Here is a 14061-nt window from a genome sequence, read left to right on the forward strand (position 1 = left end):
AAGAAGTGACCGTTGAGAAAATGGTGAGAATGAGGATCAGTATAAATACAGTGAGTGGAACTTACCAAGCCACTTAGTCTTTATTTGATCATTTAAACAATGTCAGTCCACAACCAGACACAGTATGCTGACGTGAATTTAGGACTCATGACTGCTGTGCTGGGTAAGAGGAAACACCCAATACTATATACTGTATGACAAACTGTCAACCAATGTTCAGCATAACCCTTGACAATGACAGCTGTATGGAGGTCTGACACAAATAGAGAGGTTTGGATTCCTACAAGTCTATCATAAAGTGATGTTAATATGTAGTGATGTGGTATGGTGTGATGCAATGGGATGGGTTGTGTTCGTCATCTTCCTCTGGGGCCAGGCACCCAAAATAAACTGTCTTACACTGACAAGAAGATACAACGCTAAACATTTAAATTATTCACAATGCTTCTGATCCAAAGTAAAGTATTTAAATCTGTTTCAGAATAACTTAGGAGTTATTGTAGGTCAGGTAAAATGTCTTACAAAGAGCACATCAAAAACAGGAGAGTCAAGGAACACACTTGTGTGTTAAGGACTTAAAAAGTCCAAAACATGGACCCTGTGTATTCCCTGACTCCACTGGATTTGATACAGCATTTTCAATGAAAGTCATCACTATTTACAAGTTTGTATTAAATCACTCCTCTCCCATGAATGTTAAATGCAGAACTAAAAGGTTCCCAAAACAGGTCAGAGAGGAACCACATTTCAGGTCATATTTGACCAAAACAAAAAAGGTAACCTGGTCGACGATAAACAAGTGAAAAGTAAAGCCATGGAAAGGAAAGGTGAAAAGTACAAAGGGATTGTTATTGTCCCCATGAGGCCTGGAAACACTCCAGCAGACCTCAGAGTTGACTATGATACAGGCTGACTCAAAGAGCCAGGAGCCGAGCTGGGAGCAAGGAAGGACAAGGCAGGGAAGGAGAGGGGAGACAGAGTTCTGGGCTGGAGGCAAGAGGAGAAAGTGTTTCGGGCAACCAGGTTGGAAGGACAGGAGAACAGGCAAACTGCATGGAGCAGCCACGGAAGAGAGGGAAGGGAGGAGGAGGAGGAGGCGGAGGGAGGTGAAGAGGCGTTTTTGGTTCAGAAGTGGGCGTGGTTGTGGCCCTGGTCTGCTCCGTGGTGGCCGCCGTCCCGATGGCCATGCTTCTTGTGCTTCCTGCGCTCTCTCCTGCCCTTGTGGTGGTGACGCCGATAACGATGGGACCTCCGGGCTATGTGAAGGAGCGAGACAAGGAGAGAGAAAGAGAGAAATCCACTATAGATTATGTTTGTTGATTGTATATTGCTTTATTTTTTATGTTATTTTTTTACACTGCTCACTTGACCAGGTCTCCCTTGAGAAACCAATTATTTTAACTACCTCGTCGTCAGATTAAGGATAAGGAAGGAAGAAAATGCACTAAAAGACAAGGGGACAGATTCAGTGGAGATACAGATGCGCTTGAGTTTGTAGACAGAGCAGAGAGATTGCTAAAGACTAAAGCTTTAGCACTCTATCTGACTAAAGCTGAAAACTCATACTTCTTCACACATCAGTTTTCCAGCTAACGCAAGGTGAATATTTTATTTCCGGCAAGCGTTGCCATCATATGACGAAGTATAAATTAGGCTTAAAGAGTGAGTCACAAATACATTATGTGAGAGATCGTCATAGTCACGCTACCAGGCAGGCTACTAGGGGTCACATAGTTAAACAAAAACCAAGAACAAATGCGGTATGCAGATCTGTAATAGGGCAACTATGATCACTGTAGCATCACTGAAGTACTGATTTATAAAAATACATTTATCTCTGATTTCTTTTCCCAGATTGCGTTTTTGGTGAAAACAAGCCTTATTCAACTGCCGATAACTAAAGAACGGAAGATCGCGGTTACAATTTTTCTTTTCCAGATGATACAAGAGACCCCCCCCCAGACATCTGTTGTTTACATTTTCTTTGAAAAAAAGAAGATGTGGGTCTTGGAAGATTAGTAAAAACGCTGGCGGTGGCGGATGAATTAATTAATTAATTCCTGGCAGTCAATGCACTTTTCTTTTTTACTTGACTTTTATTGTCTTTTTTTTATTAATACTGTACATGTTTTTATTGTAACACAGTGGTGTGTTCTAGGTTTTTTCGGAGGGTATACGATACGATGTGCGTGGTCGTGGGTATACGCTCTCGCGTTTTCAATGGATGAAATGGTTATTAGACTGTATACACTTTTCCCCCAGCGTATAACGTAAGAACACACCACTGTTGTAACATGTTGTATGGTTGCCTGGTGTGTTGTATGGTTGCCTCCGCAGTCGGTGTGAATGTTGTTATATGAGATATGTATTGTTATGTTTGTTGTGGATCCCAGGAAGAGTAGCTGCTACTTTGGTGGCAGCTAATGGGGATCCGAATGAATAAAGAATAAAGTGAAGGTGAACGATGAAAGACAGGTGATAAAATGGTGACAATGGCGTGCTCTAATAAAAGAACGTGTGGGTGTTAAGAGTTGAGAGGAAGGTGACAGCGAGGGAGGTAAAACCAGGTAAAATGCCAGAAAAACTAAATAACAACAACAACAACAACAACAACAACAACAACAACAACAGAGATCACAGAGAAAGGCAGTCCTTTATACCCCTCTATGGCTATAGAGCCACTGCAGGCTTCAGAGATGTGTTTTTATCATGCTGAATAGACTGGGTGCCTTTAGCAGTGCAACACATCACTGATCTCAACACCCACTTAAAAGCCTGAGTGTATAAGCTTGTTCCTGGGGTGTACTGCCAAATTGGATCTACTGGTACTGCTGGTAATTCTCTGGATTTCACCATGAGACATGTCCTGTGCAGGGAATCAAAATGACACTGTAACTCGTAGACATAAAAGAAAAGACAAACAAAAAAACAAAAAATAACGGAGCCCGAAAGATAAATGGAAATAAGTGGGAAAAGAAAAAACGAGTCTTTATCACTCTTGACAGAAGCTACAGAATTCCGTCCTAGCTGTCAAGTGTGTAATGAAATACCACAAGGCACAATGTGATATATCAGCCACGCTCTAATTCAGTATAACCTCTTAAAGGGACAAATATAGAAATTACATATTAAGACGTGCTATTCCGTCATAAGGAAAATGTAATTTTTAGGCAGAAATTAAGTTTATTTGAAAGCCCGAGGCGAGGGAGGATATACTGTTGGAAAACAAAAGTAGAAGAATAGAAATATCTTATTTTGTGCCCTGGTAATACTATTCTGCAACAGACGTTCTGTCTCAATAAATAGTAACCCCCACTCACACACAAACATGAAACAAGCATATCACTTACACTTTGTGCAAATGATCTTGGGTCTGTCCCATTTGCCGTTGGCGCGACACTTGGCAGTGGGCACGTGGCGCTGCAGGAAACCGTCAGCACACTGGTAGCGCACCACAGAGTGGATGTCATAGTGAGAACGCTTTCGCCCGATCAGGAAGGCATTATGTACGGTGGGCGGATCGCCACAAAGCACTGTGGGGAGAAACAGGAACACACACACAAAAAGAATATCATAAACACTGGATCGTGACTTTTTCATGCAGAATCCTTGTTCAGAAATACTCTGACATTTTCTCAGTGTGTCACAACTGTTTCTGACCTGCTAGCTCTAGGCGTAACATGCAGGATTTTATATTGTAGTAGTAATCCTACTGTACATGACAAAAGAACGGCTGCATCAATTACTCCATTATTAATTATATACTTTAAAGGGATATTTCACCCCAAAAATTACTTATTTTCTATCGATTAGTCACCCCATGGAGACTTGAATTCATGATATTCATTTTTAAGTTTTTGTCGCATTCCTAAGACAATAATTTGATGACCAGCGGTAGGCAGCGGTTCCGGTAGGAGACACAAAGGAGACTCTTTGTGTCTCCTACCGGAACCGCTGCCAGTCATCAAATTATTGGCTTAGGAATGCAACAAAATATTCATGAATTCAAGTCTCCGTGGGGTGACTAATCGATAGAAAAAATGACATTTTGGGGTGAACTATCCCTTTAAGGCGGACGGCAATGTAGGATAATTAATTAACTAACACATCTTTCTGAAAACAGCTGTCAGTAAAAAAAAAAGTGTGGGCTTAGTGTTTACTGGACAGCATGTCGGTCTAAGTCTTAAAGTCGGGGGGCAGCTGTCAAACCAGCGGATATGAGGAGGCTAGGGATTGGAGGCTCAGAACAGTTTAGTTTACACACTGAGATGGAAGGAGGACTGACACTATGGGAAATGCCCACACAACATCACAGTGTTCTCAACTTTGAAAGCATCTGTGTCATTTTAGATTTTAGCGTTGGCTATTCAAAAATAGCAGACATACAAGCTCACAGCGCGTCACTTCGTGCCGCGCTGCGAGCTTGTACATCTGCTATTTTTTAACATTTTTGAAAAATCTTGAAAGTGTGAGAACTACTGATTTACAGTAGAAGGCATTTGTAGAGTCGGCCTCAGGTCTTAATGGGTTAATGTCACAAGGGTGCCAATCTTCCCCTGAGGGAATGACAGGTAGAGGTCAGGGTGTAGTAACTCTTTCCCTCCCTAGATGGCAGCCCTGTAACTGAAACCTGTTCGCCCCCTGGCAGCTAGGCTGCCTTTGGGACGCTGAAAACTATTTGCAACATGTCTTTTCCAGTGTCTTTTTCAGTGAGCTCACTCATATTCCTTAGATGTCAATTATCTGAGCCACTGCCACCGTGGGGCTATAGGGAGAGGTTGCAGACCTGGAGCACAGGCAGATTGGAGCACAGGCAGTATTGTACAGCCCAGACAGTTTCACCAGCCAGAACGAAATAACCATATTAAGCTCCAAAGGGGTAGCCTGTTAAACTATCCATTTCCATTTCATTTTCATTCATGGAAAAGTGAATTCCGCGACCGGGATGGTTTACCAGGCTACCAAAAGGGCAGAGCTTAGCGCGAAATAAAAACCGGAAGACAATAACAAGTTAGTTCTACATAGATCTCTATTTCACCTATATAGTATAACAAAAATAGTTTCTGTTAACATTTTGATTCAGATGACTTTTGACATCAAAATCAAAGCAGGAACATAGACAAAAATGGGCTTGAGGGTCATGAAACTGCCTGGGTTGTACAGGTATATCTGCCATGGACAGCAGCCTCCCCTTCTCTGTGGAGCGGCAGTTTTTCAGGAGGTAGAGTGACAATCTGGGAGCGGGAAGGTTCCCGGTTTCATCCCGGCTCTTCCTGGCTTTCATGTTGAAGTGTCCTTGAGCAAGACACTCAACCCCTAACTACCCCCGATGAGAAGGTTGGTGTGTTGTATGGTTGCCTCCGCAGTCGGTGTGAATGTGTGGATGTAATGCACATTGTAAAGCGCTTTGGAGGGAAAGGCACTGTAGAAATGCAGAATATTTTACTATAATTATGCAAATTGTTACATTCAAATTTGTAAATAGAATTCAGAGCTCACTTTGTCCTTCGTCCAATAGTTCAACAGAGTAAACTGCACCATCTCAGCAGGCCAGGGTTAGATTAAACATGCGCAGAGTGAGCGCATGTTGCAAATGTTTTACAATCTCTCTTAATCCCTCTCTTCCCATCTCTTTATATTACCTTTTACTTTCTTAACAGGGAAAACCAATGCAATTACCCTGATGTGATACTTCCCTTTACACTTGAGCTACAGTACAGGCACTCACTGGCCCAACGTGACTGGAAAGGTAAAAAGTCAGTTCTTTATTAGATACCTGAATGTGACTGTGGACACTGGTGAGGGATTTCCCACAGTGGGTGGAAGGTTTTTGATCAGGTTTTTAAAAAGAAAAGACCAGGAAGAGCAATAACCTCCGAAATCCTCCGCCAGGCAACCAGGCTAAACACATTTGACACTATAGGCCCAACTGGTGGCCTGTGGGCCAAATCTAGCCCCTGGAGCATATTCCATGTTTCAATGTAAAATTAAAAGTACATTTTTTTTATTAGATGGTTGGTTGGTTGTACAGGATGACCATTTTCAATGTTTTTTTTCATAACCGTTAACCGAAGCTAATTCATTATTAGTCAACCATTAACAGATAAGGATGAAATGTAGGCTACAATTTAGAATAGAGGAATGTTAGTGACGCACTCAGTACTGCATTTGCAGTCAAGACACTGCTACAAGAACCCAAGAGCGGGTACATTTAATCTTTAGTGAGTAAGTCACCCATAAGAAAATCACTTGGGTGAAAGTGTAGATAAAGTAGATCACTTCATTATGTACTTAAGAAAAGTATCTGGTGTTTACATTTATTAAGTATCAAGTGCCTTTAAAGTATAAAGACCTTTTCATAGTACAAAGAAACAAAACAGCCAGAAATGTTACTTCTACTACGTCTACTTCTACTACTTCTCTACTCTAGTTTTGAGTGCAGTTTATCCATCACAAACCACCATCCATTTGTAACTATTTATGCGTTTTGAGTGGATGTTGTTTATTACCAAATCAATTATTCTCCTTATGTATCCTTTAGCTTGTATGTGTTAGTTTTGTGTGTATTTTGTCCATCTTCCATCTTTTCCATCTTCATCCACTTCAAACACATCAAAATAACTTGTGCTCTTATCACCCATGTGCTCAAAACAATACACAATGCAAAAACCTTTCATTCATACAAACATCTAAACTCTTCACCTTGCCAGCCTGCCTACAATCTTACCTTCTTACAAAGACACTTCCATGCCAGGGACCCGTGCACAGAACACAATGAAATATCTAGATCTTGTCCACAGCTCACAAAACCGGTACACATTATCTCTGGGGTCATGTGATCAAGATGAATAAGTTTGATTTGATCCAAGTGCCTATGACTGCCTTCCAAAGTTTGCAGGCCCTGGGCAACCCGGCCTGGCGGAGACCTGTGTTTCAAGGAGCACACTTTTCTTTTCTTACGATCCATAAATATTTCTTGTTATTTTTGCTCCTGATGACATCACTAAAACATCTGATACAATAGCTGTTGAAACAGATCAATATTTACAGGCCCTGGAATGTCATTTGATAACTCAACGCTGCCTAGTTCCCCACTGTGAGATGCATGGTTGTGCTTTTGTAATATGTCTGTGTGTGGCCTGCTGGTTGAATATGCATTCCTCTGTCTTCCTGTGCCTGTGTAAGGCTGGCAGGCAGTAGTCAGGAAAAGTGCAGACTGCAGACAGCCAGATGCTGGCTTCTCTCTGCACTCACAAGGCCCGATGGGCTCCAAGCATCGCTACACCTACAGGCTATCATGTCAGAGCAGATTAGAGTGAAGGGAAAGTGTGCGTGTTCTCGCTACATTGTGCTGGTAAGTGCAGTGCTGTGTCTGTGTCTGCTTTCTCTCCAAGTGGCAGTATGTAAAGACTAGTCGTTAGTATGGGACTAAATGCTAACGTTTCTGCGTAGGGCAACTATCCAGGTGCAGTACTGGGGTACGACACACAATTAGTTCATGTCCTTGAGTGTATACAGTATGTGTGTTCTAAAGGTGTTCTATGTGACTGGGTACTAGTGCAGCAGGCCAGGCAAGCACAAGACAAAAAGACCTTACAACCTATTGCCACATGTAACCACAAACTTGTGTGTTCTACTGTAGGTATTGTATTGTATCTCTAACTCTGTGTTTCTCTCTTTCACTTTCTATATATCGTCAGCCTGTTGGCTGTCGGCCGGAGACCTCGTATATGTCCAAAACTGAAAAATAATTTGTGTTCCAATGGATCCAATGTAGTTATTATCTAACCACAAGCTCTTGTTAATACGTTTAATTGGTTCAATATTTATAAACCCACAGACAGACCACTTTCACAAAAATAGAACAAACCTACAAGCTCACAACACAATGTGTGGCGATCTAGCTTGTAGATCGGCTATTTTTGATACTTTTGTGTGACGCTGTAGTACGACGAAGTGGGGCATTAATTTATGAAAAAAACATAAAAGGTTGAAATCAAGATAGGAGGTTTCTGTCCGACAGCAACGCTTATGAGTGTGATCACTCCCATGGCACCCAATCTCTCTCATCAGGATGACTGGCTCCCCTCCTCTGAGGTCAAGGGGAAAAAAGGTCATCGCCCACAAAATGCCGTATCACTGCCCCTTGTGTGGCTGATTAACGCGCCCGATAGGCAGCCAGCGTGCTGCTATCGCCCAATCAAGTAACAGACCACTGATGAGCATAGAGGTGGAGAGCAGGACCCGACCGATGAGTATAGCAAATCAGGCAGAAAATACTCAGCATGTGGCTGCTGAACGCCACTGATAAGACAAGACATGATCTGGGCTTGCTTTTGGATGAAAGATGGAGGATGACAGCGACAGTGGGGGGAGATGAAAAGATGCCTGTGATTGTAACTGACTGATTAAGGTCAGAGGTGGGCTGGAACCTGGGGACTTGTGACATCCTGCTTTGAAAGTGGCACAGCCCCTTGCTGATGAGAGAAATATCATCGCTTCTCTACAGTGGTAGGCCTGATAGAATTAGATCCCCTGCAAACTCTCTAGGGTTTGGATGAGCTTGTATACTTTGATTCTAAAAATAGTCTTTGTCTAGGCTCATAGCATCAGGCAAATAATCAACATTAGCCTCAAGATGTTTCACTATGAAACATTAAAATGTCTGTGTCTCTGACATCACACGTTTGCATAATACTGTGTGTACCTGTATAAGAAGTGCACAAATACACCTTCTTGATTCTCCTGATTCTTGATACTAAGACCCAAGTTTAGTATTCAAACCTTAAATATGATATATGGGGCTTCAGTATAGATAGAGAGATCAGTGAAGTCCAACTATAGCACTGGGGGTCTGAATCCAACTACCGGTACTCTCTTTATCTACGTTAGTTTGTGAGTTCTAAAATCTTAATATGAAAAATGTCCGTTAAGTGCTATGGATGGATGATAACCCACCATTTGAAGTATATAACATTACAAGTAAGAAACAGAGTAAAAGAGTGGCCATAAAGTTTCAGTAAATCCAGTTTTAACGTCAATACTGTATGTTCAGATAATGTGCAAATAAGTATTGCTTCATATTCACTAACAGTTGTGCTCGTCATGTTTTTAAATTTCATTTTCCACTTTCTCTCATGTACCCCCTATAGAACTTCTGCACACCCCATAGGATATATGTGTACCCCAATAGAGAAACACTGTACTAGGGATTAGAATATTGACTTACGCCTGGTTTTAGTACCTGGGCAATGACTCGGCACAAGAGGGGATACTGTTTTCTGCCTCACCAGTGACTCATCACTCACAAAATGACCACGGCTGCATTCCAAAAACGAGTGATTGATGGAAGAGTTTTAATTAGAATTCATTCTAGTAAGTGTTGGCTGCCGAGAAAACTAAACAGAACATGTCATTTGGGACTGTCTACAAAATATTGCATCAAAGGGTAAGGTAATGTAATCAAGATGGAGTGTTGCCTAGTAAGATAATATAAACTTAAGTGATTCCCTTGATGATTATGTTCAGGTTTTTTATTGTTGCCTGATAACAAAATGGAGTAGTCAATTAAGCAATCATTTATATCTTACATAAACTAGAGCCATTTTTAAACTGACATAGTAGTCTGCATTATGGGAATGCCTTGGCCAGTGAGACTAAACTGTATGACAGTATATGAACAATAAAAGATAATGACTATGAAGCAGTCTTGTTAGTTCAGATTCTATGTATGTTTCGGAAATTTCTTAAAATGATACTACAACCTCGTGAGTCAATATTCCAAGCCCCATAAAAAATATTTATGACTAAATGCCAAGAATAAAACCAGTACTTTGGTTTGCCAGGTTTGCAAGTTGAGAGAATCACAGTTCTAAATAATGCAAAAAGCAAGTATTACCTAAACTATTGCCACATACAGACCACCTCCATACAATGTAGTCCCCACAGGGGGTGACAATTAGTCCGACAGCCCATTATTCCGACAAATGTTATGTTAGTGTGAGGTTAGGGCTGGGTTTAGGCTTAATTATAAAGGGGGCCGTCGGGGCACCGTCCCCACATGTGGAAACAAGACTAAAACTGATCTAATTGTATGCTTGGGCTGAAGTTTTGGGGATGCCGACACCAGTGACCCATTATTTATTAAAAAACCCTGCCCTAGTCTCTCATTCAGACCAGGCTGCTAATCCCTCTACCTCATTATTAATATGTTGTCCTGCTATTGGACAGTAGTCTGACCTGTATGCAAATGAACAGCAAAAAATAATCTCTAATAGGCTCTCTGAGGAGCAAGTTTTGGCCTCTTTCCTCCAACAGCCACTGTACCACAGTTTTAGCTGCACCAGGGGACATCGAGTAGAATAGAGGAGAGGACATTTGCCATTGATATAGGGATTTAAGCTGCAAGTATAACTCACTATACTGAATTTAAGTTTTCCTCAAGTGAAGTATAAAGTAACCCAACACTTTCGCACCCCTCTGCTTTAAATTGCATTTCACCTTAGTAAAGGAGAACCTTTTATATAAGACAGAGCTGTGGTAGGATAGCAGGGTGCTGACTGACGTGCTGTTTCAAGCGGAGATATTAAGCAAGGTTGGAGGATTATGGGATAGAGGTGGATATAATGAAGAGGCGTCACACTGTGGTATCATGAGTGTGAACCTGAAAGGCGTACGTACATGCACTGATTGAAGAGGCCCACTCGAGGCCCACACTCCCACAGCACTCAAACATTAAATGCTGCATGTTTACAGGTAGAATGGACTGTACATGGTCTGCAAGTGTCTACCCATATGGTGAGTATCTCGATCTCTCTTGACTTAGACATGTAGAGTGGTGATAATTTTTTTTTGAGTAGGACACAGGGTCAAAATTTGATTCAAGTGCTGCCTGGCGACTAGATATTTTTCTGTGATTACAAAAGGTTCAATAGAAATGATCTGAAAGTCATGTAGGGCTGACTTTATGACCCCATCAGATAATAGTGCCAAGCCGTGGAAATCACAACATCCCGAACGTCCCGTTTCTTTCCCTCACGACTCTTCCCCGTTTGCCTCTCCTTTTCACATTAGACGCACAGCCATCTAAAAGTCCTTTCTCATTTGCCCGTCCCCTCTTGACACTCATTTGGCTGTCCTCTCAATTGTAGCTTTGATTATAGATTCCCAAGGGCTTTTAAAAAAAAATAGCTGTTCGGCAAGCCAAATGTTATCCCCAGAATAGGGATGCTAGGGTTCAAGCGTATAAGTGGTATAATCACCCATTGTAGAAGCTGCAGCATACATGATGCTTGTGCTCCTCTCCTCAACCTTGCTTTTCTTACCTGTTCCCTTCTTGCAGACGTAGGGCAGATTGTAGTTGCAAGGCACATCGTTCCATTTGCCGTTCTCGTGAGCGATCATCACAACACAGTCCTCTCCTCCGGCAAAGAAGTTGTCTGGCTGGTTGTCACGCCAGTTCTCATATTGCTGCAACGTCACATGCACGCGCACACAGTCACACGCACGCACACAAACACGCACGCACTCACACGCACACGCACACAGACACACACACAGACACACACACACACACACACACACACACACACACACACACACACACACACACACACACACACACACACACACACACACACACACACACACACACACACACACACACACACACACACACACACACACACGGTAATACCCATATTCAGATGAAGATGAAAAGATGTCAAAAGGAGACCTATTGTAATTTCTACCTGACTAGAAACAATACCCTGTAATATGTTGCTGCACAAGCCTTGTCATTTTGCCTTTTTTTTTTTTTTGCTTAATATTTTTATATTTACAAGAGAATTGTGTGAGAATCGTGTGAGAATCGTGATCTCAATTCTTATGGAGGAAAATCGTGATTCACATTTGAGCAAGAATCGTGCAGCACTATCTGTGACCTGATGGCCCATGTGACTCGTGGTACTCTTTGTCGATCAGCACAATTGCTCACGTCAGGACTCAAGGTCCAGCAGTTGACAACTGAGCTCAGCAGATACTGTATAGCAGTGATTCTCAACCTTTTCAGGCCGTGACCCCCCAAAATAATCCTATTTTGAACTGGGGACCCCCGCACCCAAACCCTGACAAGCACTTGGAATGTAGGAGTTGAGGGCATTACATTTAGTTTGACTTGGTTCCACAGAGATCGACTATTTTCACGATTTTTGCTTCTTATACAGTATAGCCAGTGTGTTCTAGGTTTTTTTCGGAGGGCATAAGATAATTATTCCCTGCACGACATGCACGCGTATAGGCTACACGCTCGCACGTGGTCAATGGAAGAAATGGTTAGTAGACGGTGTACGCATTTTTCCCAAAATGTTCTGCACGGCATACTACGTAAATACTGTAGCGTAACACGGTAGAACACACCACTGCTGATAGCCTATTATTTGGCCTATTATTTTTGGCCACTTTTTATAGTATAGTTTGTTGATGACTTTTGATGCAGCAATAGACTTTTTTCGGGGTATTAAAAAGGTATTAATAGTCCTTAAATTGTCACTTCACTGTCATCTGGAGACCCCCCAAAATCATGTGGGGACCCGACCCACAGGTTGAGAACCACTGCTCCTGTATACTGTAACTGTAAGGGTCTTTTCCGCTACAAGAACTAATGGAACTGTATTGTGTCGTGTAGCGTATTTCACAGGTTCTAGATTTGTTTCCACACACTACGGCTCAGTTTCAGATACGGTTCTTAGAACTACATTTGGGCCCCGCTCAGGAGGCCGTACAAACCCTGAGTTCTGAGAACCCAGAACGACCCAAAGTCGATCCAGCTTGTGAATCGGCTATTTTCCCTCTTTTTTAATTTTTTTGCGTACCTCCCCCTTCAGGGGTGGTTCTGGTTATAATGGAATACTTAAACAAAAAAACATCACAGAACTTTGCAGGTTCAACAAAGTTTCAGGTTATGAAGGTTTCTGTGTTACCCTTCATAGCCGAAAAGACAAACTTTAAGTCTCTCACCAGGTCCATTCTGTCCGTCCACTGGAAGTCATCCTCCACTGTACGGTCATTCAACCCGATCCAGGTGTTGTCATGGCTTAGACCTTGATGAACACACACACACACACACACACAGAGAAATAGGAATATACACACAAAAGTCTGCACGTGTGCACATGCACATCCACACTTGCTTCAGCCTATGAATAAGTCTGTTGTAAGTCTGTACAGACTGTGTAAGCCTGATTTATACTTTTGTCTCACGAACACTAAGTAGCAGGTCGGAGAGGCTTATTGTCGGTATCAGCCGAAAACTCTTATAGATTAGGCTTTATTCTGCTTGGGGACACGTTACAGCATGAATATCCTGAGGGAAAACAACATATAAAGCCCAACACAGCCCCCACAGACCATGTCTATTAGATCTTATCACAAAATCCTCCCTGAGCAAGAGACAAGGGGTCATGCAGACACACACTCACTGTCAGTGACACCTTGGTGATGAGTTTTTGTTGTGCATAAGTGTGTGTCTTCATGTGGTTTTTCCTGTGTGTGCGTGAGAGATGGAATTTCAATTACAGTGTTTCTGATTAACATCATCTGTGCATGTTCATATGTGTGTGAGTGCTGGTATTGGTGTGTGTGCGAGTGCACACGTGCGGGTGAGTGCGTGTGTGTAATGGAATTTCAATCATGGTGTATCTGATTAACATCATTACCAGGCCCATTAATCTCCCTAATGGCTCTTCTCCCCTTATTGTAGGGGTGGAGACGTCCATTTTCGAGGCAATTAAACACACTTTTTGGTAAATGTGTCTGTGTGAAAGGACGATGGGTGTTAAGATGAATTGTGTTGCCCTGCCCATCTCTTGGGAGACAGAGGGTCGGCCGCTTGTGACCCGGCCTTGTTATGATATGCGTGGCTGTGAAGCGAAGGCCGAGGTTGAAAACCGAGCTGAACACAAGTGCCAAAGGTCCTGTGGCTCCAGGGACGGTTTGCATGGATACTTGAATGGCATTGCTTTCGAGCAAAACCTCTCAAGCATTTAACTTAACTTACACTGT

At 42.3% G+C, this 14061-nt stretch overlaps 1 protein-coding gene across 1 annotated transcript in view; it reads right to left on the bottom strand.

Annotated features, from left to right (window-relative positions):
* Positions 1–244: 244 nt before the first annotated feature.
* Positions 245–14061, bottom strand: part of ncanb (neurocan b) — a gene marked incomplete at its 5' end in the record, with an annotated part of 147976 nt that continues 134159 nt past the window's right edge. The window contains 4 exons of the mRNA XM_080430638.1: positions 245–1256; positions 3351–3533; positions 11325–11469; positions 13018–13100. Coding sequence (XP_080286764.1) covers positions 1126–1256; positions 3351–3533; positions 11325–11469; positions 13018–13100 — 542 coding nt within the window. The 3' untranslated portion in view covers positions 245–1125. The remainder of the gene's footprint in view (positions 1257–3350; positions 3534–11324; positions 11470–13017; positions 13101–14061) is intronic.

Source organism: Gymnoscopelus braueri, assembly GCF_963280865.1.
Source record: "Gymnoscopelus braueri genome assembly, chromosome: 6".
NCBI classification, from domain to species: Eukaryota; Metazoa; Chordata; class Actinopteri; order Myctophiformes; family Myctophidae; genus Gymnoscopelus; species Gymnoscopelus braueri.